Source organism: Vombatus ursinus, unplaced genomic scaffold (genome assembly GCF_900497805.2).
Source record: "Vombatus ursinus unplaced genomic scaffold, bare-nosed wombat genome assembly UNPS02000582.1, whole genome shotgun sequence".
NCBI classification, from domain to species: Eukaryota; Metazoa; Chordata; class Mammalia; order Diprotodontia; family Vombatidae; genus Vombatus; species Vombatus ursinus.
This window is the reverse complement of record NW_020940360.1, coordinates 5512476-5539028: the sequence shown is the minus strand read 5'-3', so window position 1 is coordinate 5539028 and position 26553 is coordinate 5512476. Positions and strand designations below refer to the sequence as shown.

At 37.7% G+C, this 26553-nt stretch overlaps 1 protein-coding gene across 5 annotated transcripts in view; it reads left to right on the top strand.

The window, feature by feature from the left end:
• The window catches only part of UBE3D (ubiquitin protein ligase E3D), a 202517-nt gene that overhangs the window by 49553 nt on the left and 126411 nt on the right, over positions 1 to 26553 (top strand). For all 5 annotated transcript variants that reach the window (XM_027855266.1, XM_027855284.1, XM_027855274.1 and 2 more), the window contains 3 exons: positions 7743 to 7812; positions 11253 to 11361; positions 13673 to 13842. In XM_027855266.1, the coding sequence (XP_027711067.1) occupies positions 7743 to 7812; positions 11253 to 11361; positions 13673 to 13842 (349 nt within the window). The remainder of the gene's footprint in view (positions 1 to 7742; positions 7813 to 11252; positions 11362 to 13672; positions 13843 to 26553) is intronic.

Sequence of the window (26553 nt, the reverse complement as noted above, 5' to 3'; positions counted from 1 at the left end):
TAAAGAAAGATTTATATGTGTTACAGAAATAAGCTTGTTCAACATCAGCCCTATTAACAGTTTTATATGTAGTGTAACAATATCAGAAATTGGTGGTAGGGGAGCTAGGGAAAAGAATAAACATTTATATAACACCTGTTATTTACAAAGCAATGTGCTAAGCACTTTACAAATATTACCTCATTTAGTCCTCACAACAACCCCTGGAGGTTGATGCTATCATTATCCCCATTTTATAGTTGAGAAAACTGAGGTAGATGGAGGTTAAGTGACTTGCTGAGGGTTATACAGCTAATGAGTGCCTGAGGCTGGATTTAACCTCAGGTCCTTTTGACTCCAGGCCTATGCCCCCGAGCTACTTCATTTGTTTTTATTGTTTTTATTTTGACCCTTGGAAATGAACTATAGGATACTTTTAGCATTCAGAAATATAGAAAAAGGCCCCTTTCAGAGAGGGCACCATAAAATTGATTGAGAGCTTGCCTCAGAATCAGAAGTCCAGGGTTCAAGTCCTGTCTCTGACACACACTTTCTATATAACCCTGGGAAGGTCTATTGGGTTCTTAGTGCCCTAGGCAACTCTCAGAAACATTGTCAAAGAGCATTTGCTCTTCTATGCCAATACAAGTAGAGAACTCCTCCTAAGAATTACTTACACCAGTGATCTTGTTTCACTCCCTCTATACTCTTTGAAGAGACTAGGATATAGGATTCAGTCTTAGAAAGACTCTTCTTATCCTTATTCTGTCCAATTCAACATCTATCAAGTGTCAACTGTGTGCCTTTATCACTGGGGATGCTTGGGATTTACATTTTATTGAGAAAGCATTAACAACCTGGTACAATGTATGGAAGGATCAGAAAATATTCCAGCGTGTATGGTGTAGAACAAATGTTTACCTGGATTGATCCAGTCTATAACAATATAGTCTATGGTGCTCTTGCTTCCTTCTCTAAACCACCTTCCCTCCCCCAACACTCAGTCTTTCTGTCTTTGACTCTTTTCCCTTTAATTTGCCTTCATGTTGTCAGGAAAGGGGGTTACTGTATCTCCCTACTCTGAGTCCTAAGTGTGACCCTTGGGGGTGACTGTGCCTATTAACGCTGTAGCTCATGAGCCCCCATTGGTGTACTTCCCTCTAATAAATCAGTCATTAATTCTCAGTTAACATTAATCAAAACATTTACTGAAAATGCAAAACAAACACAAAATATTTACGTAATTCCACACATAAATCTCCTACCATTGCACATACTGTTGTTGGAGAGAGTGAATATGCCCTTTAAGTCCCAGGGTAGTATTGCACATATATTGGGAGTATGTGTGCTAGGGCAACTCACAACTCTGGAATTATAGAATTCAGTATCCTCTTTTGGGATGTTGATATACTTCAATATCCTCTTTCCTATCCAATTTTAGGAATTGTCCATAAGAATTCCTTGATCAATGTAGCTTCTGCGTCAGCAAATGCTTCTACTGTTAAGCTGAATTGATCTACTCTGTGCCAGACTAACACCTCACTAGACACAGGCTCTCAGTTGGATGAGTTGATTTACTTGACTGCTTCTTTGATGTTCCACTTCTAAGTGTTTCTTCTGCCCAGCTGGGCTTGCTCATCAGCAGATCTGCCACTTCTAGCTTCATGCCTTCAGCTGATATAATGTTATGTTCTTTTGGGAAAAGGCAGTGACCTTTATCATAAGATTAGCGAGAGCCTCTTCAGCTTTTTTCCTTTGGCAGGATTCTTCTCCATCTCTCAGCAGTAACAGGTGGTTATGCAATAAATATTTTCTGTCTCCTCTTTTCTTTTCCTTCCCGGCAAGAAGTGGCAGTAGAGCATAGTATCTTCTCATCTTTCCTCTCCTCTTCTTTTTCCTACTCTTCCTTCTCTCCTCTATTTCCCTTTCCTTTTCCTTCTCCTTGTCTTCCTCCTTTTCTTTCCTGTCCTCTTCCCAGCAGCAGATGGCAGTTAAGAGAGCAAAATTTATCCTTTCTACTTATTAGCAGGTAGCAGCAAGTCATATACAGATGATGAGTGAGTCCCCTGTAATATGCAGGTTGGTTATTACTTTTTTTTTTTTAAAACATTGAAGCACTACTATTTTCATGGCAGTTAAACAGATTTATGCCCCAGATAAGTGAATTGTCAGAGGTTACTCGGCTTAAAAGTGGAAAGAGCCTTGGCGCTGGACTAGAGGACTGGGTTCAAATCTTACCTCTGAAGCATGTTGCTGATATGATCTAAGACAAAACGTTTTACCACTGTTGGCCTCAATTTCTTCTAAAAAAAAAAAAAAGAGACAAAGTTAGAACTAGATGACCTTTGAGGCCCCTTCTACTTCTGGATCTATTATCCTGTGATCCTTATAATCTTTCTTCTGTATTCCCCCCCCCCACCCCCCATGGGTTGACAAAATAGTTTTTCTGAACTGCTCTGGTCCAATTTTATATATAGTTTTTTTATGGGACATTATGCGATTAAAGAGACTTAAACAAATTCTGTTCTATGTCCCTCATTTGTTGTTCCAGTGTTAATTGTATTTCATTTAAGATCTCTATTAAACCATTTTAAAGTCTAGTAATGAAAATTCTCATAATTGAAGTGAATATCATTATTTCAGTGTGTGCTTTTGAAACATCTAGAGTGCTACAACATGCTGTGCTCACACTGGGTGTGATGACTAATAGCTTTTAATATCATTGATTATGAAAAGTTTGAGTTTAAATGAAACTCAGTTTCAGTTATGCATAAAAGGCAGAAGGTATTTGCTCCTGAATATGGCAATAATCTTGAAAATAGTTAGTGAACCACTTGCTAGGATTAATGATGACTTGTTCTGAACAAGTATTAATGAATGCTACAGTTAATGCCTCATTTATCCAGTATAGTCAGGACATAGAGTATGCACCCTAAGTGAATTTTTCCAATTACTGAAATTTTTCCCTGCAAGCAGCAAAACTTTATTAACTCTACAAAAAAAAAACCCACTTTGTAAAACATTTTTTCAAAGAGTCTTTTTATTTTTTGTCCAGATCTGTCCTTGATATAGGGAGGTCACAGTGAGGAAAGTTAACAAATTAACTTTTGTTAACAAGTATTCTATAACTTATAGTCTTAGAAATGCTGATTAGCAAATGTTCCATAGCTTATAGTCTTAGAGAGTTCTCTGGAGTATTGGGAGGTTAATTGCTTTATCCATGGTTACACAGGGAGTATATTTCAGAAATAGGACTTGAACTCAGCTCTTTCTGGTTCTGAGAGTGTCTCTCACTCCGTTCTGCACTACATATGAATACAAGTTAAACTTTTCTTCATGATGTAGTTATATTAATCAACAAGTATTTATTAAGCACCTACAATGTTCTAGATACTGCAGATATAAAACATTTTAAAATGTTTTAAGAAAAAACCAAAACAAAACAGACAAAAAAAACCCAGCCCCTACTCTAGGGGAGACAACAAGCAATATATATACAGGAGAAAAAATTGGAGGTAATATCAGAAGGAAGGCACTAAGACAGGGAGAACTGGGAAAGGCTTCTTTGGGGAGGTAGAACTTCAGCTGAGACCTGGAGGAGGCCAGGAAAAGCAGGTAATGGAGATGAGGAGGGAAAGAGTCTCAGGAATGGGGGGAAGCCAGTGAAAATGTTTGGAGTTGGGAGATGGAGTGGCACGAGTGACGAACCGCAAGGAGGCCTGTGTCACTGAAGGAGACTGAGGTGTTAGAAGATTGTAAAGGTAGGAAGGGGCCAGGTGATAAGGGGCTTTGAAAGCCACTTATAGCCACTTTTATATTTTTTTTCCTAGAATTCATTGGGATCTGTAGAGGAGAGAGGGTGGCATGGTCAGATCTGTGTTTTAGGAAGATCAATTTGACAGCTGAGTAGAGGATTGACTGGAGTTGGGAAGGCACATCAACCAGCAGGTTATTGCAGTAATCCAGGCACGAGGTGATGAGGGCATGCATCAGGGTGGTGGCAGTGTCAGAGGAGAGGAAGAGATGGGGGGCAGTATGCAAGAAGGGTTATGAAGACAGAAATAGCAGTACTTCAAAAACTGATTGGATATGGAGAGGCAGGATGAGAAATTGAGGATGACATCAGGATGAGCATTTGTTATTGTTCTGGGCAGTTAATACCATTCTCTGTTCATATTTTAGCTGTTTTGTCTCTTAACTTGATGTTAGAATGTCACCTGCTCCTTGCCCACTCTCATGGTGCCTGCTTGTGACAGCCTGACTCCCATTTCTGCAGAATCACAGCCTCAGAGTTAGAAGAGATCTTAGAAGGCATTCAGGAATCCTCCTTCTCAAGCATCCTTGGCCATAGATGGTCATCCATTCTCCTCTTTAACAATTGTATGGAAGGGAAGCTCCCCCATCCCCATGCTACACTGCTCACATTGTTAGAAAGTTTATTCTTTATGTTCAGTGGAAATCTGTTTCCCTGTAACTTCTACCTATTTGTCCTAGTTCTGGCTAATAAAGTAGTACAAACCACATTACAAATCACATGATAGCCTTTTGAATACTTGGATACAGTTATTTTGACCTTTCCCTCTCATCTCTTTTAAGCCTCCCAAAGCCTTCTTTTTTCGACTAAACATTTTCAGCTTTCTCAACACTTAGTCATATGACAAGGTCATTCATCATCCTAGCAGCTTTCCTCTTTTGTCAACATACTTCTTAAGGAGTGATATCCATAATTCTGTGTAAGAATTTCAATTGTTGTTGCCTGACCAGGGAAGAAGTCAGTACACTTAGTATTTCTCTTATGTTGGCCCTGTGTTTTTATTAAGGCAGCTTAGATTGTATTATTATTTTTTTAAGCTTCCATGGAATATTTTTGGCTCATTTAAGTTGCTACCAGGTCCTTTTCACATGAGGCACTGTCAAAGAATGTCTCTCACATCCTGTGCTTATAAGCAAAAGGACTGGACCTATAATTGTATTGGTATAAGAAACTCCTGGATGAGGAAACCTCCTTGCCAATTCAGATTAGCACCTTCTCTGCAATCTGTAAATGTCTAATAGCATTGAGAAGTTAAGTGACTTTGCCCTAGGTCACATGGCTAGTTTGTTAGAGGCAAGGCTTGAACCAGGGTCTTCCTGACTGCATGACTGACTGTCTACCCTTTATGCCATGCTGGCTCTCTGCTCACTAAGCCATGCTTGTCCCTTCGTTCCTGTAGTTAGTGCCACTAGATTTTAAAAATCTAAATGAGTGACTTTAATGCCAGTTAAATTCCTAGTTTGTTGCTTCAGAACTACAGTGGGTTCCACAATCAAGATGATCTGGCTTTTTTTTTAAAGGCTGTCATGGTGGATTCTGAAGTGACTCCTATCAGCAACTAGTCATTTCCCTTCTGTTAGTATGGAGCCAATCCCACATTTTGTGATTTTGTTTGCTGGGTGCCATAACCAGTGTTTTCTGACTCTCCTGTTGGAAAAAAATATTCCTGTTAAAGATAAACGTCAGGCTCCTGAGTCCTTGATGTCTTTGATCATTTTCATTCCTATTTTGGGCAGTTAGGTGGTGTAGTGGATAGAGTTTCAGGCCTGGAGTCGGGAAGACCCATCTTCCTGAGTTCAAATCTGGCCTCAGACACTTAGTAAGCTATGTGACCCTGGGCAAGTCACTTAACTTTGTTTGCCCTAACTTCCTCATCTGTAAAATGAGCTGAAGAAAGAAATGGCAAGCCACTCCAGTATCTTTGCCAAGAAAACCCCAAATGAGGTCATGAAGAGTTGGACACAATTGAAAAATTCACAGTTTTCCAACAAGCTTTTTGCCATCGTCTCCTGCTCAACTCTATATGGCAATCACTGAGTATTTATATATGTGTATATATGTATATACATATGCATACACACATATATGTATATATTTTAACTATGAAGGAGCTAAATTTTTCTTCTCTATCCAGATGTTGCATATAAGCTGTCATTATTGTTAGAGAACTCTTTGCATATGCTTATAAGCGCAGCAAGAGGAGATGACCAAGTGTTGCATGAAATTCTTTTTAATTGCATTGAAACTAGCTCTACTCACTTTTCCACCTCCCACTCCAAGGAGAGTCTAAGGAAAAGGTAAACGTCCCCTTGTCTTCTGAAATTTGCAAGAATCAGTTTTTGCAGTTGATGTAGCTCATTTGCTCCAATGACAAATCAATTCATTGGTCATTGGACAGAGATTTCATGTTTAGAATTCCAGTATTTAAACTGATGTTTGTTGATGGTCTAAAAACTGGTATTTTCTTTAATACCCTCTATACTTTTGTCCATCTGCAGTATTCTGTGGACAGGGAATAAGAGAGCTATCAGGACTAAAATTCCATTTTGTGTTTGTCTTTGCTTCATCGGCTGCCATTACTGAAGAATTTTCCATTTGTTGATCATCCAACTGCTTGAGCTTCTTCAAACTTAGCCATATTGGTCCTCTGATAACAGATTTAGTCCATCACTGATACTTTACTCAAAGCCTTTCTGATATGGCAGAATGTGCCAGAGCTTATAGTCCACTGGTGTAGCCTCTGATAATTCAGTGTTACCTCTGTGCTGTGATAGGATATTGAAATAGGACTTGGTAAATGTAGAGGAAGACTCCTCCCCCATCATGTTGGGATCCTTTTTGGAGGACCTTTGGAAGAACCTGTCTTGTGGGATGAAAAGGCCTGGAGGAGTTGTTTCTGTAGGATCCTATCTATATAATAAGGTCATAGATTCATTTCAATCAGTCAATAAATATTTATCAGGCACCTACTATATGCCAGGCATTATGCTGACCCTTGGAGATACAAAAAGAGGCAAAAGACATTTTACTGTCAAATGTTGAAGTACAGTATGCTGGTGGAGGCATAAACTCTGGTAGATCATACCCTGATGGAAAGCTTCAGATATGGGCTAGTGAGGGATATGTTTCTGTTCTTGGATATTTAGGGAGGCTTATTACCAGAGGTTTGGCTACCAGGTGACAGATCCACAGGATCTTAGATTTGGAGATGGAAGGCATTTTAGAGGCCATTGTGTCCAGTTCCCTAATTTCACAGGTGATGAAATTGAGATGCAGGTTAAGTGACTTTCCTGGGGTCACACAGTGAGCATCTGAGGCAAGATCTGAACTCAGCTCTTCCTGACTCCAAGTCCGATGCTCCATCCATCTAACTGTCTCTAATTCTTTGGGCCGGCAGCAGGTTGTTATCTTCACAGGAAGAGAGAAGAGAGTGCCTAAAAGATGAAATGTGGGTTCCTTAGGGACAGTACATCTACGAGTACAGCTCTTTAAATAGCAAAAAAAAAAAAAAAAAAGTCACGCAGGAGGCCTACACTATGTACCTGTTGCATCAGTATGGTTCCATGGAATTATATGATCATAGATTTAGAGCTGGACAAGATCTCAGAGGCCATGTAATCCAAACCGTTTTTTACAGATGAAGATTTGAGACAAGTCAGATGACTTCCCTAATGTCACACTTACAGGTAGTAGGCAGCAGAGACAGAATTCAAACTCATGTCCTCCACCACAAACCCCATACGTTTTCCACTGAAGCCCCATAAAAAACTGATCATGAGTCTTGACTCCGGTATTCTGAAAAAATTCACAGTAGTGTTATTTCATTAGGGCTTTAAATGTTTAACTTGAAAATGTCACAGTTTGGTTTTAGGATGTGGGAAATGAAAGTTTTATGTTTTAGTGTTATGGTGGGAATTGTTCCTCTTTAATTTTCTGCTTCCTGTTTTAGGGACCACAAAGTTTTATATCACAGAGATAATTATCCAGCCATCTGGGAGAGATTTTGACATGATACCAAGGTACAAATAGCAAATTGAGTTTCTTTTCTAGTCTCAAATGGTGCTGGGAATTGTGGAGAGAATTTATTCTGTCCTGGAATTTGTTTTGGTTACATAATATAATAGACAAAAGTATATGGATCTAGATTTATTCATACTTTTTGCAGCATGGAAATAATAATAGTGCCTTACATTTATAGGACATTTTACAATTTTCAAAACTATTTCATACCGTATTTGGTCTTTACAACTAACTGGTAAAGCTGAGTAGGGGAGATTTTATAACAAGTGAAGAAATGAAGGTTCAGAGATCTTATGACTTACCCGAGGTCACATAGCTAGTAAGTGACAGAGCTAGGATTAGAACCTAGGTCTTCTGATCACAAGCCTGGTGCTCTTTGAACTGTGTCTCAATCAAAGGATGTCACAATGAAAAAAAGGTATCTGGAGCCTGTTTTATGGATAGTACTGTGCTGGGCGGGCCATTATTTCAGTGAATCTGTGATCTTATTGATATGGGTACAGTCAGTTCTGCTATGACAAGGCATATGAATTCCTGAAATGTACCTCATTATGTAAACTTGCTTAATAAAAGCCAGGGGCTTATGGAAAAAATAGGATTAAGGGCATAATGCTTAAATACTTTGTCGGTGACACATAAAGAAAAGATAGGAATCTAATAATTATGCTACCACCATTTTATACATGTTAAATGGTTAAGAAATATATAAATACTCCAATAAATACATAAATATGCCAACAGTGGTGTCCATGGCTTTAGGCTGCTGCTCGGCCTGGGCCCCAGGTGAGTAGGCCATGGCAGGTGGTTATAGGGGGAGTAGAGGGAAGTGTGTGTACCCACCCTCCTCTGCCCATAGCTCTTATTGTACCTGAAGATATACCATAAATATGGCACTTTACCTTGAAAAAGACCTGAAGTTTTCTTGGGGAAGTGGGAGTTAGAAGAGTTGGAGCTTATGAGTTACTGAAATGGTGAAGTTTTCTGCGTTCTAACTGTTTCTCATGGAAGAATTCATGTATAAGCAAATTGAAATTCATGTTATGCTCAAAATATTACCTAATATGTCCAATCGTATTGGAACAAATTTGAGTTTTTGAAAAAAACATTATAACAGAACTGATTGTACTTTCTTCACTATGCCAAATCATCACCCATGCATGTCTGTCCATCTTGTGCAATTCGCATTCATGCCTTTTTTTTTTTTTTTTTTTTTTGATGAGACTAGATCTTCCTATCTCACCTAGGCTGGAAATGCAACAGTCTCTCATAGGCCTGATCACAATACTGATTGGTATGGAAGCTTTAATTTACTCCATTTTTCCAATCTGCCTCTGTTTGCCCTTTTTGAGGAGACCTGGTACCTCCACCCTGCCCTTGGGGTTCACCATATTGGTACCAGACTTAGTGTGGGCATCCATTGGCTTTAGCCCTCCTATGGCTCAGACTCCAATACTCAAGTACTTCACCAACCTCAGCCTCCCCAGCTGCAGGAACCTCAAGTGAGTGCTGCCACCATTCCAAGCCATCTGTGTCCTTTCACAAATTTGCCACAGATGGTCTGCCCAACACGCTAGACTTCTTCCTTATGTTCTCTTGACATTGGGTGGCTACTGAGAGAGCGTGAAAACTCTCCATCAGTTATCTTGCTATATGACTGACCCACATTTTTTCCCTGGTCATAGGTTTCCCTGCAGACGTCCTTTACTCTTTTTAGATGCCAAGTATTTTTTTTTTTGGTGAGGCAGTTGGGGTTCAGTGATTTGCCCAGGGCCACACAGCTAGTAAATGTCAAGTGTCTGGTCTGAGACAAAATTTGAACTCAGGTCCTCCTGACTCCAGGGCCAGTGCTGTATCCAATGTGCCACCTAGCTGCCCCAAAGATCTGGATATTTCTTTTTTTGTTTGTTTGTTTGTTTGTTTTTTCGGTTAGGCAATGAAGTTAAGTGACTTGTCCAGGGTCACACAGCTAGTAAGTGTTATATGTCTGAATCCGTATTTGAACTCAGGTCCTCCTGAATCCAGGGCCAGTGCTCTATCCACTGCACTACCTAGCTGCCCCCTCTTTGTTTGTTTTTTGCTAGGCAATGGGGTAAAGTGATTAGATGCCAAATATTCAGGAGGATTTATTTTGGGAAGGTCTGGACCTTTATTTTCACTGATATAGGACATGTCCAGTGAGGAAAGCCCCTTCACTAGTATAGATCAGCTCATTACAGACCCTGTCAGTACTTACAGTCTTAGAGAATTGCTTGAGGACAAAGAGTTTGGAGACTTGCTGGAGTTAGTATCAAAGGTGGGACCTTTGTCCTCCTGATTCAAGTCTGCCTGTCTTTACCCTAATTCAACTGTACCTTGATGCCTTTCTACATGTTACAGAAGAAACATATGATATGGTTTCTGCTCTCCAGGAACTTGGAACCTGTTTCCCTTTGTGCTCTTAGTAATTAAACATTGGTTATTTAATATGACATTTAAAATTCAAGAGATATTGTGGATTAGCTTCCCAGTGGTTCCTTCTATTTATGTATCATTGGAAGATCTGTATGGCAAAATAATACTTCCCTGCATTCTAGAATGTTCTATCTTTCTTTCTATTTGTTCTTATAGTGAAATTCTCTGTAACATTTCTATATGTTGGTCTTGTTGGTATCTGAATCTATGGTAATCTGACCATATTCAGCCTTGAGTGTATTAGGCTGTAAATATCTTCACATCAGAATTCAGATTCTGTGTAAACTAAAAGAAAGCCTACACCCTGAAAATAATAATAATAATAATAATAATAATAATATCAACTATGACTATTGTAGACATTTGCACAATGCTTTGATATTTCAGTCATAATTCATAGCAAACCTGTAAGGTAGGTCAGACAGATATTTTCTTTCCCATTTTGCAGATGAGGAAACTGAGACTCAGCAAGTTTAGGTGACTTGCTCACGTTCACTCAATTCCTAAGTGTCAGAGGTCAGATGTAAACTAAAGTCTTCCTGACTTCAGATTCAATACCTTCTCCCCTATGTCACACTATCTTTCATATATATAGATGGCAACATGTAATCCTTTTCTCATTTTCCTTTGAAACTTCATGGTTCAAAATTGCCCACTAATAGATCCGTTCTTTTGGCTTGGTCTGTTGGGACATTTTCTTTAATTTTCAATTAGTGGAAAGTAGTTAGGTTTCTGGGCATAGGATGTTTATCTAAGGGCCAAGGAATGGGTCATAGTAAAAACTGGGAGATGAAAGCAAATATGTTAGTGCATTAAAATGTATTAAATCCACATCTGCTCCAGATTGCGAGAAAACCGGCAATATGCAGAAAAGTATGGCATCCAGATGTCTCTGACTTTCAGGCACTCTGTAGGTATTTTTGGCTCATCTTGCCAGTTACAGTTATTATGAGAAACACACTGTGAAAACTGATTTCTGTTCAAACAGGTCTCAGTTTGTACAGAGCGTTATTGCTCAGTGTCTGGTGGAACTGTCCTCTACTAGAAGCACGTTTAGATTCACTGTTCAAGGACAGGATGGAAAAACTTACATCTTGGTAAGAAACTCTCTTTTTTGCCCAGGTGGGGGACTATGGGTGTGGAACACTGCATATAATGTCAGATTTGGTTGATGAATTGGTGAGTTTTACTGAACTGATTTTTTTCTTCACTTCACTTTTAAAAATTTCTTTTAAGGAATGGTTCTTTGTATGGTGGAAGGGAGGGGGATATTGGAAAACAAAGATGATGTAAAAATATAGCTAATTAAGACAAGTTATCATTTCTAGTTATTTGACTTGTGTTTCTCTTAAATTGTAAGCTCCTTGAGGGCAGAGACCTTGTGTCGCTTGCCTTTGCATCCACCCCCCCACCCTTTACCTCACCCAGGGCCTAATACTTTTGTTTGGTATTTAAATAGGTACACAGTAGATATTTGTTGAATTTAGTTGTAATAAATTCTCCATGGGAGATATGTCTGTATCACAGATTATGAGCTTTTCTTGAACATTCCTATTTGACTTGTCATGTTGATGGATGCTCAGAGATGTATCTGGTAATTAGGTGATGCAGTGGGTAGAGTGCTGGTCCTGGAGGCAGGAAGGCCTGGGTTCAAATTTGGCCTCAAGACACTTACTGGCTGTGTGACCCTGGGCAAGTCATATAATCTGTCTGCCTCAATTTTCTCACCTGTAAAATGGGGATGTTAATAGCACCTACCTCCCAAGGTTGTTCTGAGGATCAAATGAGATAATATTTGTAAAGAGCTTAGCGTAGTGTTTAGCACATAGTGAATGTTTAATAAATGCATTTTTCCTTCCTTCCTTCCTTCCTTCCTTCCTTCCTTCCTTCCAAGATAGTGCCCTTTCTTCACCTACACTGAGTTGGAAAGGCTCAGTAGTTGAACAGTATCTTGCTCTGTGGACATCCCTGAGTTATATGGATTAAGTTTTACAGAGGCCTGCCAATAGTCCAGTCACCCTGCAAAGAGGATTCTGAGATCCATTCAGCAGCCCTGGGCTTTTGAACTTCTAGGATGCAGCTTCCATACTTCCAAAAGGCCTTTCTATGAAATGCTGAAAACTTGACTTAAAGCAATTTTCAAGGAATTCTGTGAAATCAGAATTTTGATTTATCTTTGCTAGACTTTCTTTTTTTTCCTGTTTCTTTTTTCTTTTTTTTTTTTAGGCAATTGGGGTTAAATGACTTGCCCAGGGTCACACAGGTAGTAAGTGTCTGAGGCCAGACTTGAACTCAGGTCTTCCTGACTCCGGGGCTGGTGCTCTATCCATCCATTGTGCCATCTTTTGCTAGACTTCCTTGAAGACCAATTTGTCAATCAACAAACATTTTTTGAAATTAAATTTTTTTTAAACAAATCTATTTTCTCTCCCTTCCATACCCCACCTTATTGAAAAAAGAAAAAAAGACAAACAAGATCCTCATAGCAAATATTCATAGTCAAGCAAAAAAAATTCCATTATTGGCTATCTCTCTCTTTTTCTCCATATACACACAGACACACAATACACATATACATATGCATACATACATACATACACATATATAAATATATACACACATATGTTTTATTCTGTATCTGCTTACTATATGCAAGGCACTGTGCTAAATACTGAGGAAACAAAGAAAACTCAAAACCAGCCCCTGCCCTCAAGGAGCTTGCATTCTAATGAGGGAGATAAAATATACATAAATAGATATATATGAAATGTGCAGAGAGTCGATGGTTAGTAACCTTAAAAGGGAAGGCACTAGCAGCAGGATGAACTGGGCCAGGCATCCTGCAGAAGGTAGGAGTTGAGTTCAGTATTGAAAGAAGCCCGGGATTATTGTTTACAAAGTAGGGGTGAAGAGGGAGAGCATTCTGGGCACGTCATGAAAACCAATACAAAGACATGGAGACAGGAGATGGTATTTATCTGCCCATTGCCTTTCATTGTCCATCCCCACAAACCATGCCCATGTAAGATTGGGAACTTAAATCAATAAATGTGTGTGTTCTTACTGTGTTCCTGAGACAGTGCCTTGCTCATAGTAGGTACTTAATCAGTGCTTGTTGATTGATTACTTGGTTGGTTGACTTCAGGTTTAAGTATTCTTTTTTTTTTTTTCTTAAGGCAGTTGGGGTTAAGTGACTTGCCCAGGGTCACACAGCTAATAAGTGTCAAATGTTTGGTCTGAGACCTGAATTTGAACTCAGGTTCTCCTGATTTTAGGGCCGGTGCTCTATGCACTGTGCCACCTATCTGCCCCAACTTCAGGTTTAAGAAGAGGAAGAGGATAATTGCTCTAGCTGTTGATTTCAGTTTTGGTGTTTTTTTTTTGTTTCCTTCTTTCTTTTATCTATAGGTGTGGCTTTTAAACTCAGACAGTTTACTGATTGAATCTCCGGGAAATTCAGAGAGCATCCAAGCATTCTCATTATTTGAAGGCACGGAGAGGTTGGATTCCAACTCCACAGGCATCTGGAATGCTGTCAAGGTTCTTTACCATCCATGCATCAAAAATAGAAACAATGAGTAAGTTGCAGTTCTTTGTTTAATTATATTCTCTCTTCTTACATTATGCTTTGGTTTCTGTTTGCATGTTTGTAATTCAAGGGATTACTATTTCAATATTTCAGTAATGAGTCCCATCGGAAATTTGGATTATTATTTTTAACTAGATAAGAATATTGAATGAGTTTTTGGTCCTTCTCTTTTGAAAACCTGAGACCCTTACTGTTAAATTCCATATTTTCAAGATTGAGGGGAGAAAGTTGACCTATTAACTTAGATAAAATATTTGTTGTTGTTGTTGTTTAGTTGTTTTCAGTCATGTTTGATTCATGTTTGTAACCCCATTTGGGGTTTTCTTGGCAAGGATACTGGGATTTTGCCATTTCCTTCTCCAGCTCATTTTACAGATGAGGAAACTGAGGCAAACAGGCTCAATGACTTGCTCAGTGTCATATAGCTAGTAATTGTCTAAGGCCAGATTTGAACTCAGAAAGATGTCTTCTTGATTCCAGGCCCAGTGCCCTATTCACTATGCAGCCTAGCTGCCCTTGAAATATGCACATATTTAATTAAATTAAAACAAATTATTATTATTATTTTTTACTTAACATTTTGAAAACCTTCCTCTTTCCACCACTTCTTGCAGATTTTTTTTTTTATAGCTATCTAAGCTTCATGCAGCATAGCCTTCCTTTGTAAATTGGGATTTCATCATTGTTGGAACTATTCCGGTTTATAATATACTTCTGTTCTCAAATGTTCTAAGAAGAAAGGGCTCCAGGCTTAGACAATGGAGCACATCCAGCAGATAAAGATGCTGTTGATGCCATTAGTATTATGTGGTAATTCAGTCGGATTTGAGAAAAGACAAAAAGTTGTCAAATAGAGTATTAAAAAATGAGATTCTTTTATGCTTTTCTGCCCCATATGCCTTTTGAAAACAAGGGAGTGTTGTAGATGCAAGAAACTTTGACCGTCTTAGGAAAAAGTGATAGTTTGTGGAGTGGTTGGTAATAGGGGTGATTATCATGCTTCTTCCTTATGTAGCCCTTCTTCCAAAAGACTCTAGGCAATTCATCCATTTATCTCATCTTATTACACTTATTCTGTCAGAGTAGTATATTGTAAGAATAATATTGGAGGTGTTAACTTAGAATGAACTGAGGCTGATGAGAAAAGCAAAGGCAACACAAAGTTTTTCTTTTTTTAAGGCATATCAAGGGAAAAAAAAGGATTAGAGAAGAGATGCTGCTTTGGGTAGATGGAATGATCATTGACAACAGTGCTCCTTTCATTCTTACTTTGCAGCTGCTTTCTTTGCCAGAGTATGACTATTGCATTGGAATGGACAGAAAAAAAATGGCTAATAGGAACTAATATGAAAGATAAATGAGGAGATAGAGAGTAAGAGAAAAACCTAGTTGTACTTGACGAATTCGTCATCTAGCCCAGATGAGCTCAGTCCTCAGTGACGGAAAGGGTGGGTGAATGTGATTAAGCCATTTTCAGTGATTCTTTGAAAGGTTGTAGAGAATAAGAGAGGTAATGGGGAAGTGTTGTTGTTGTTAAGTCCTTTCAGTTGTGTCCAACTCTTCGTGATCCCTTGTGGGGTTTTCTTGGCAGAGATGCTAGAGTGGTTTGCCATTTCCTTCTCCAGCTCATTTGGCAGATGAGGAAACTGAGGCAAACAGGGTTAAGTGACTTGCCCAGGGTCACACAGCTGGTAAGTGTCTGAGGCCAGATTTGAACTCAGGTCTTCCTGACTCTAGGCCTGGCGCTCTATCCGCTGAACCACCTGGCTGCCCTAATGGGGAAGCAGAGAAGGGCAAACGTTTTGATTTGCAAATACAGGAAGAGAATAGAGTCAGGGAGCTTGACTTCAATTTTAGCCAAATTCTATTCCATAGCTTTAACGGAGTGATGTGGGTGGTGCAGTGGATAGAACGTCAGGCCCAGAGTCAGGAAGATCTGAGTTCAAATCTGGCCTCAGACGCTTACCAGCTGTGTGACCCTGGGCGAGTCACTTAACTCTGTTTGCCTCAGTTTCCTCATCTGTAAAATGAGCTGGAGAAGGAAATGGCAAACCACTCCAATATCTTTGCCAAGAAAACCCCAGATAAGGTCACATAGAGTCAGACATGACTAAAACGACTAAACAACAATTGACCCCAGCATTATAATGTGTGTTTTTGTTTTTGTTTTGGACTGGACCTGTGCTTTCATTGATACAAGGAACTCCCAGGTGAGGCAACTACTTCTACCAACGCAGATGGGTACTTGCTTTACAACTTGTGGTATTCAAGAGTTGCCTGGGGCATTCAGGGGTTAAATGACATGAACATGATCACAAGTATGTGTGGCAAAATATAAACCCAGGGGGCAGCTAGGTGGAGCAGTGGATAGAGCACAGGCCCTGAAGTCAGGAGGACCTGAGTTCAAATCCGGCCTCAGACCAAACACTTGACACTTCCTAGCTATGTGACCCTGGACAACTCACTTAACTCCGTTTCCCTCAGTTTCCTCTTTGTAAAATGAGCTGGAGAAGGAAATGGCAAACCACTCCAGTGTCTTTGACAAGAAAACCCCAAATGGGGTCACAAAGAGTAGGACGCCACTAAAATGACTCAACACAACAACAGAATTCAAGGAGGGATGCCATGACGGTAAAAGATGTTATATGAAGATCAGTTGAAAGAACCAGGGGTATTTCACTTGGAGAAAAGGTTACCTTACTAGAGTTTTTCTCTCATTTCTTTTGTTTGTTGATCTTTTGCTGTATTTGATAGCTTTAAAAAAATTGTTCATGGGATGGTTTTTAAATGGAGCAAGACTTGACTAGAATACCTTTTCACGAAGCCCACCTTGTGCTTTGGCACGGTTTTCTGCCTTGAGTAAATATCCCATGGACTGTTTAGTCTTCTTTTGACTGTAAATAGCATTGACTTCTCATGTTCCTTTTCAGTTGGGGGCCTATTTTAGCATGTTTTAACTACTTGAACTTCTGCAGGGGTTACACCTTTTGCCATTGGAAAAATATGGAAGGTAGCTATGATTTCAGCGGTTGGGGACTCTCCCAATGTGGGAACTGCCTTCAGCAATACAAATCTCTAATAGTATATAGGTTAATAGATAAGTCCTAGATTAGAGAATTGCCTACCTGCAAGAGAAGTAAAAAAAGGAATAAATAGATTGGTACTCTGTTTACTCTGCAATTGCTACAGCTTACTTCTTTCCAACTTTCCTTGATCCGAATGATAACTGATTTCTTTCATACTTACAACCAACCTTATTATTCATCTTTGTTCTTCTCAGATATATACAGAGTGTTTCTGCTGGCTCTGAGAAGCCAGAATTGATTTTAAATTAGATTATACAACGTACAAACGTGTAAACGTTTTATTTATTTTATTTGTATAATCTGCTTTAGTTTTTATGATCTGTAGGTTTTTTGCTTTGTTTTGGTTGTTTTGTTGTTGTCGTGGTGGTGGTGGTGGTGGTGGTGGTGGTGGTGGTGGTGGTGTGTTTTAAATTTCCTCAGGACATAGAGTAGTTTAGTGTTTTTCATTAATAGAATTTCTGGTCCCCTGTGGTCTTTTTCATATTACTTCATATTGATTCAAACTATTCTTTGGAAGGAAAAATACTGAAGCTTAAATATTTTGACCACATATTGAAAAGAAAGGAATCATTGGAAAAGACCCTGATGTTGGGAAAGATTGAAGATGAAAGGAGAAGGGGATGGCAGAGGATGAGATGGATGGATAGTGTCATAGAAACAATGAACTTGGACAGACTTTGAGAGATTGTGGAAAACAGAAGGGCCTGGCATGTTATGGTCGATGGGGTTATGGAGAGTCAGACAGAACTGAACGATTGAACAACAGAAAGTGGTCTTTTTTCCTTGAAGGCCCTCTTTATTAAAAAAAAATATTCTATTGATGCCTTTTTTTCCTATCAGTTATTTCTGAATATGATTTCCCTCCAGCAAGAATTTAACCCTCTCATATGAAAAAGAAATCAATCCAGTGACACTCTGACAGAAAGGAAGTGTGTTTCATTATCACTTCTCTAGGACCATAATTGTTTTTTCACATACTTAAGAGTTTTACTTCCTTTTGGTGATTTATCTTTTGTAGTAGATGTATATTATTCCTCTAGTTATTCCTATTTCTTTCTGCATCAGTTCATACTAATCTTACCTTGTTTCTCTGAATTATTCATAGTTGTCATTTCTCACAGCACTATAGTATCCAATGACATTCCTTTATCAAAGTTTATTTAGCCTCCTACTAGTTGAGAGTCACTCACTTTGTTTCTAATCTTTTGCTGTCACAGAAAGTGCTACTACAAATAATTTTGTTGTTCGAAGAACCTTTAAAATTCAGAATTTGCTAATTGTGGATTAATTAAGATGGGCTGGTCATGTGACAAGAGTGAGGTACTGATAGACAGCCTTTTGACTCCATTCCCCAGAGACCTAAGGAAAGGCATTCAATACATTGGGTGGACCCCCTGTGGAATATTCTATGGAATATTCCTGTGGAATATTTAGGGGAGGACATGGACAGGAGTCAGATAGGATGAGATGACATGAATGGATCAGGATCTGAAATGTTGGAGGGAATAACCATATGGATGGATCGCAGATCCATTGATGCATTCATTAGTCTTTATATTAGAATCTAGTTTTTCCCCTCACCTAAAAATGTCAGTTTTTCTTCCAGTACTTTATACTTATATAACTTAAATTTCAATATCATGTCTCCTCCATTCTGTCAATATTTTAGTAACTTTTCCTGTCCCTTAGTGACACTATCAGAAACAATTTGATGAGTCTTTTTCCAGGGTCCTATTGCTAACCCTTTTTCTGGGAATTGTCCTGTCTTTGGGACAGCAAATGTGTGAGAGAATGTTATTAGGACGTGAACCAAACTATCCGTAATTACACATGCTGAATATCTTAGAATAAACAGGAAAAAATGGTGAAGTACAGTGTAAATGTTTAATATTATCTTTTCCTCTCTACTTTAAATAAACATGAGAAATAGATATATTTTCATTAAATCCTAGAGAGGGGTTTTATAAACATCTAACACCTTGTTCTGTAATTTTTTACAGAAATAGGAAATTAGAAAAATGAGACCATTTACTCTAAATATTTTGGAAAGTAAAGAAATTTTTTTTTAACTGCTTAAGTTAGATAAACCCTACGTCTATAATTTCTTGGGTATTTTTTTCCCTAAGGAAACATCTGATATTAGCATTCTGGGGAGTTTGGATTAAGAACCAAAATAAAAGCTATAATCATGCTTTTAATAGCACCATTTCCTACTAAACTCTATTAGGGATTGAGAGGGAAAGATCTTGAAAGGTGATATTTAACAACACCATCAGTGTTAGCCCAACTGAGGAAAAAAAATTATGAGCTAAGTAGATTTGAATCTTTTGCCTGTATCATGATAAACATGTGTAATATATATTATAATAGAGGAATGTTTCTGCCACAGGTCTCAGGTCATTGTTTTTCTGAGAGATAATAGAATTTTTGTTTTGCCAAAAAAAAAATCCCAACATACAATAAGATTTAACAAAACTTTTTAAATTAAATTTTAATTAACTAAATTTAAAAGAATAATCAATTAATTTAAAATGCAATTAAAATTAAAAAAACAATTCTGCAAGGATATTTAGATACAGAAAATTTAGGCAGTGTTCTCTAGAAAGGAATAATGATGTGATACAGTATGATAACTGCATAGACATCTGCATTAGCATTTCTATTACACTTCATGAAAATACTGATAGTTTTTATGTGTGATCAGATCTTGTGTGATTTAGTTATTTTTCACACTTGTTTTTACATTGATATCACTAGAGTAGGACAAATTTGGGACATAAATGGCTTGAGAAATATAAATTCATAAAATACTCATGCAATGTGCCCGAAGTGCAGTTTTTTCTGGTGTTAAGATTTTTCTGACTGAGAGAGATGATTTAATCAGGGTTGGATGAAGTGTAAACCAATATTCCAAATGCCTTCAATTCCATAATTTGAGTCAGTGCTCAAAATTAATTTTTTTAAAGGTTTTAAAACTTCACCATTTAAGTAGAGTATAGGTCATAGATTTGCACTGGCATAGAAGCTGGTACAACATTTTGAAATGCATTTTGTGTGTGTGTGTATGTATTTGTAATTTTACAAACCGTTTTAGCATAATAAATTAGATGCTAAGTAGAGAAAACAATCTAAACTAATATATTAATTGTATATAATGTGTAATCATATGTACATATATTTATGTTACAGCATAAACACTTGTAATAGATTTTTGGCACTTACAAGTAATAGACATAAAGTCTGATCATTAGAATATTACTGGGATGAAGAATCTGAATTTTGAAAGGAGCAATGTAACTTTATCCACCCATTTATTTATTAGAGACGAAATGGAAAAAGCTTTTTGTCTTTTTGTGAAAAGAGCAGTTGAGTGTGTACACAGCTAAAAGCCAAGAGCTACGTAGGAGATGTGTCTACCTTCCAGACTAATTGTTCTCCATTGTACTTATTAATATATTGGAAAGTTCTACTTTTCAGATTAAGAATCAAAACATTTTTAAAGCTACATTATTTTAAAAAGTGTTGGCATTTTCTTAGTTGACTTAGAAATTTTAACAAACCTATGGAGATATATGTAGTAGATATATTTGTATCTCATATTTAGGGGATGAGACTGTGTGCACTCTATTAAAGCTAATTTGTTTTTGAAAGATAGAAATGAAAAATTTAGTTTAAGAATTTTATCTGAAAAAAATATTGCATGTTTGAGTAATGAATTTACCTTAGATGTGAGAGTTTCTGCATTTTTCCCTTGGGAGACATTCAGTGGAAAAAGAGTGGGGGGTTTGGAGCTAGAAGTCCTAGGTTCGTGCCTTGGCTTTGCCACTTTTTGTATTATATGAACCCCTTTGGCCTCAGTTTCCTCACTTGTAAAATGAAGAGATTGAAGTAGATGTCCTCTGAGATCCCTTCTGATTCTAAGTCTTTGAAATTATTTATTGATGAGTGGCAGCATGATGTAGTGGATAAAGAGTGGCTCTTGGAGCCAGGCCGGCTTGGGTTCAAGTTCTGATTCAGATACATATTAGCTTTGTGGTCCTGGACAAATCATTAAGACAACTTTCTAACACACTTAAGTTAATGAAGATCTGTATCAGTGGAGGGAACTCCCTCACTGGGATTACCCCAGACCAATGAAATCATAGGTTTAGACCCTCTTCTTCCTCACCTTACCTGTCCAAAAAGAATTATTATATTTAAGGCTAACCTTTTCAAAAAAGTCACAAGAGCTCATATGTCTAACCCAAGTTTTTGTCAATTACTTTAATTTTCTAATTTCAACAATAGTGCATTATTCAAAGCAGAATTCTGTTACATGCATCTGGAAATGAAGAAAGTGTCCTTTGGATAACTGTAAGAAAAGTCCTTTATATGATATGGATTTTCCTTGTATCAGATGGTTTTCATAAGTGTTGTACTTCAAATTTCTTTGTTCTCTTTACCTTGATGATTTCCTAGTGACATTATAAAAAATAAAACTGATGAAAGAACATGCAAACAGGTACTCATTCTCATTGCTGCAAAGTGAAATTTCTGTAGCTTACAGTTTATTATTTACAGTTTATTATTATTTACCAGACTACCCTGGTAAAACATTGAAGAAATAAATGACTAAAGTGTCAGGACAAATTAAACAATTGTTACTATTGATTTGTGAAGCTTCATTACCCTGTTTTTTTTTTGGTTGTTTTTAACTGGTTGAATTGCTTATTTCTGAGTGCTCTGTACCTGCAATGAAAAAAGATAATCTTTTCTAGAAAAATTTTAGAGATAAATTTAGATAAAAGAATATTATTAAGTTTCTTTGGAGGGGATTTACAGGATTTTTTCCTTTTGAGTCACAAAGTAGTAAAACATATCAACATACTACTTATATACTTTAAAACAGAATAGAATATTTAAGGCTAGAGGTATTTACTTAATTTTAAAATAGTAAAAATTAATTTTTAAAAATAATTTGATAATGTGGCACTGAAACAGTTATCTTTGAATGTCACCAACTCAAATGAGTGCTTAAGTTACTTCAGATAGAATGGAGGCTGTGGTATAGATATATTGATAAAGATAGATAAAGTATTTCTTAAGTACTTGCTCTGTGCCAGACACTATGCCTGGAAGAAAGAATCCTAGGACTATGAGTTGTTAGTGCTGGCTTCAGGTCTTGGCGTTGCTACTAACTAGCTGGGTAGTCATGAGCAAGTAAGTCATTTGACTTCCCTAGGCCTCAGCTTACCATTTGTAAAATGTGGAAGTTAATATAGATCCTTTCTGACATCTTTTCCAGCTCTGACGCTTTAGGAGTCTAAGGTATTTATTCTTAAGACAGAGGTGAGTAGCTAAATAAATATACATTCATGTCAGAGTGATGTGTCAGTACAAATGCATATCCCTATCATGGATACTTATTTTTCTGAAAGGGGGAAATGGCTTCTGAATAGAAGCATCCCTGAGGACTAACAAACTTAAGATCCTCTGGAAAATTTCAATTCTGGAATAGAACCATAGCATTTTAGAGCTGGAAGGGACTCTGGGGAATTTACCTAATCCAGCAATTTCACTTTGCAATTGGAGAAACTGAGAAACCTCCAAAGTCATATATTTAGTAAGTGACAAGGCTGAGACTAGAACCTAAGTATTTTGATTTCCAGTTTAGTGGGTGTGTCCCCCCCAGTACAGCATTCTACCATCTTATTATGAAAATTTGGAAGACCTAAAAACACTATGAAAAATTGATTTTTTCTTTCAAAAAATACCTATGGTGGCTTAGAATAATTCTGTGTTTTGATCAGCCTCTTAAAATGCAATGTTCACAATACTATTATGAACCATTTAACATCGCTAAATGTCATCATATTCAAGAGTCTCATGTCTCAGCTTCTTCAAATGGAGTCTGTTGAATGGAAATTAATCTAACAACATGGGAAGGTAGCCAGACACCTATGGGAAATGTAATGACTCTTTGGATGCCGTTTTATAGTCATTCATCTCATAGTACCTTGTCATCTACTAAGGCTCATCCATCCAAATCCTGGATTGTGTTTCTGGGGAACATTCTTCATCGTTAAGCAAGTTGAGCACATAATTCCTTTGAATGTAATTGAAAAAATAACTCCTTTGAATTGACTGCAGTATGGGGACCCAAACCCAGATCCATTTTAATTGGAATGTCTCTTTGTAACCATAGAGAACTGCATCTCTAATGATCAATGAAGATATAGAAGGTAATACTATAGTCTTGATAAAAATGTGTTCCTTTTCTTGGAGGATCTGGTGTGAAAGCTGACTTTATCTCAAGAGAGATAAATCTCTTGGGATTGCTTCCTAGAGTAAGTTCTGTTTTCTTTCTTCCCGTGAGAAGTGTTAGTGATGAATATAGTCATGACCTGCGAGCAAAGGAGGGGTGGGAGAACATGTATACAAAACGTCATCCTGTTTCCTCACAGGCTTTCCCTGAGCTAACTTCAGGTGTTGTTATTAGTCAGTGTAAATTGCCCAAAGCAAACAGTCCCCTGGGAGAGAATTCATTTATCCAGCATGTATTACACTTCATATGAGTGTTATGTTACTAATATATGCACAAGAAGCAATGTGCTGGATACTTTATGGATATTTTGATGGAGTACTAACCTTGAAGTCAGGAAGCCCTGTGTTCAGGTCCTGTCTTTGACACATATTAGCTCAGTGCCCCCAATAACTCTCTAAGACTGTTAAATATAAATTTGCTAAACTGCAGATCTGTGTAGATGGAGGGAGTTTCCACATTGTGAGTTCTCAAACATCTTAGGTCTGGACCAAGACAATATGAATAACACTTTTAGAAAAGTTTGCAGTTTAGAGGGGTCAAGCAGAACTTGTTAGTCAATGGTGAGGGAGGGAGGAAAGAAGCAAGGAAGGAAACTCATTTATTAACCTCTTACTGTGTGCTGGGCATTGTGCTAAGCACTTTATAAATATTATCTCATTTGATCCTCAGAACAAAGGGAGGTAAGTGCTATTGTTATCTCCTTTTTATAGTTGAGGAAACTGAAGCAAACTGAAGTTAAGTGACTTTCCAGGGTTATACCTATAATAAGTGCCTGAGGCTGGATTTAAACTCAGGTCTTCCTAACTTCAAGAGGGCCATCTCCAGTTGTTCTGATCTATATCTGGCCACTGGACCCAGATGGCTGTGGAGGAGAGAGTGAGACTAGTGACTTTGCACAGCCCTTCCTCACTTAAATCCAAGTCACTTGCAAGTCATGACATCATCTTCCTGATGTCATGGTCCTCTTTGAGAAGGAAGGACAAACAACAATAACCAAAACCCTGTATACTTCAGAAAGCATTAATGATAATGCAGAACTGGGGAGGACAGGGACCGATTTGGCAGGGAGGATGAGATTAGTTTTTAGTTACTCTTAACTGTAAATTTTCTGAAAATGTTATCAAAAATTCACAGAATTCTGTGAAAGCAGAGTTAATAATTGATAAGTTTCCTATAGGACTGGTGTCTGGAAAACTATGTTTAAAATACATTTAAATAAGCAAACCACTAATCCCTTAATGGAGTTTTAGTACTCAGTTGAGTATGTGACCTTATTTTTTTCTTCTTTGATTTGACCATATGGTTGATTTTTTTTTTTTGGTCACTCCTACATGTAAGTCTAGACTGTCGCCCTTTAGTTGGAAAAAAATAAGAATAAAGGAAGAAGGTTACTAATCTCTCGAGTCTGCTATAGCATTAACTTCATGTCTGCTCTAGAAAGCAGCTGCAGTGTTGCTGGTTAATTCTACTTTTATCCTAGAGGCTTAGATTGACAAATGAACCTTGGAGACAAACGCTTATTGATGTAGAATGAGACAGCTAAGCTCTTTGAATGTTATATGGAAGAGGACTCTTGTCCAGATGGCTGGAAGAGCTATGTAGATATTTGAGTCATTTCTGAGAAGTGGAGAAAATTGATTGTTACACAAGTAGTCATATCATTGAGGTTGGGTGTTATTGTAATGTCAGATGATACCAAAGAGCTATTATATTTATTTTATTTATTTTTTGTTTTTACATCAGCAAAATTTATCCTTGTGCCCTTCTCCCTCTTCCAGAGAGCCATCCTTTATAGCAATTTTTTTTTAAAAAAAGTGAAAAAAAGAAAAGGAAGAAGAGAAAACTCAGTAAATGATTAGCACATCAAAAAATAGGACTTTATGTGCCATGTCCGTATCTATGGGTCTCTGCAAAGGAGCTGGGAGAGGTATCTTCTTATGTCTTCTTTGGGGCCAGATTTAGTCTTTCTAATTTTGTAACAGTTTGGATGTTTGTATGCTTGTTCTTTTCAATTACATTGTTGTTACTGGGTATATTTTCATGCCTCTGCTTGTTTCACTCTGCATCAGTTCATTTGGATCTTTCCATGCTTTTCTATATTCATCATCTACATCATTTCTTTCAGCACAGAAATATTCCATTACATTTATGTGGCACAATTTGTTTAGCCCTTGCCCAGTCAATAGGCATCTATTTTGTTTCCAGCTGTTTGTTACTGTGAAAAGTGCTTCTATAAATATTTTGGTGTATTTGGAATCTTCAGGGAAGCTATGTGGCACAGTGTATAGAGTGCCAGGAGTCAGGAAGACTTGTCTTCCTGAGTTCAATCTGGCCTCAAACATTTACTAGCTGTGTGACCCTGGGAAAGTCATTTAACCTTGTTTGTCTAAGTTTCCTCATCTGTAAGATGAGCTGGAGAAGGAGATGGCAAACCATTCTAGTATTTCTGCCAAGAAAACCCCAAATAGGGTCACAGTCAGACATGACTGAAAAGTGACTGAACAACAACAAATAGGGAATCCTTTTTTTTTTTTTTGGTAGATGACCTTGGGATATGTGCTAAGCAGTAGAATTTCTGGGTTTAAGGACATTTAGCCATTTTATTTTTCATTAATTGAATTTTTTTTCCAGAATGATTTTGCCAATCCACAGTTCTATCAACAATGCATTAGTGTGTCTGTCTCTCCACAGTCCCTTCCAACATGAACTATTTTTGTCTTTTGTCAACTTTGTCAATTTTGCTGGGTGTGAAGTGAAACCTCGAGGTTATTCTGATTTACATTTACCTTATTATTAATGACTTGGAACATTCTTTTATATCTATCTATCTATCTATCTATCTATCTATCTATCTATCTATCTATCTATCTATCACTTAGAATATGCAGTTCTTCCAAAGAGCTCTTACAAGAAGGGGGACTGTATGTAATCATACTGATCCTACAATCTTTCTGAGAATTACTGTAGTCAACAAGTATTTTTTATTGTACTGTATTTTAGAGTGGAATAGAGCCTTACTATAGCCTTGTCTTAAGAGGTTGCACTCTGGTACTGCTTTTAGAAAGAGAGAAATCATAGTATAGTAGATAAAATGCTCCATGTAGAGTCAGGGATACCTGGGTTTGAATCTTGCCTGAGACACTACCTGTCTGACCTGGACAAGTCACCTATCGTCTCTGAGCCTTAAATTCCTCTTGCAAACCGGGGACGACAAGAGTATCTAGGGAATTCATTTATAGTAGAATGGTGGTAATAAACTGTGAGAACAATGAGGGATCCAGGCCCTGATGATAATGAGCAAATTTGGGAG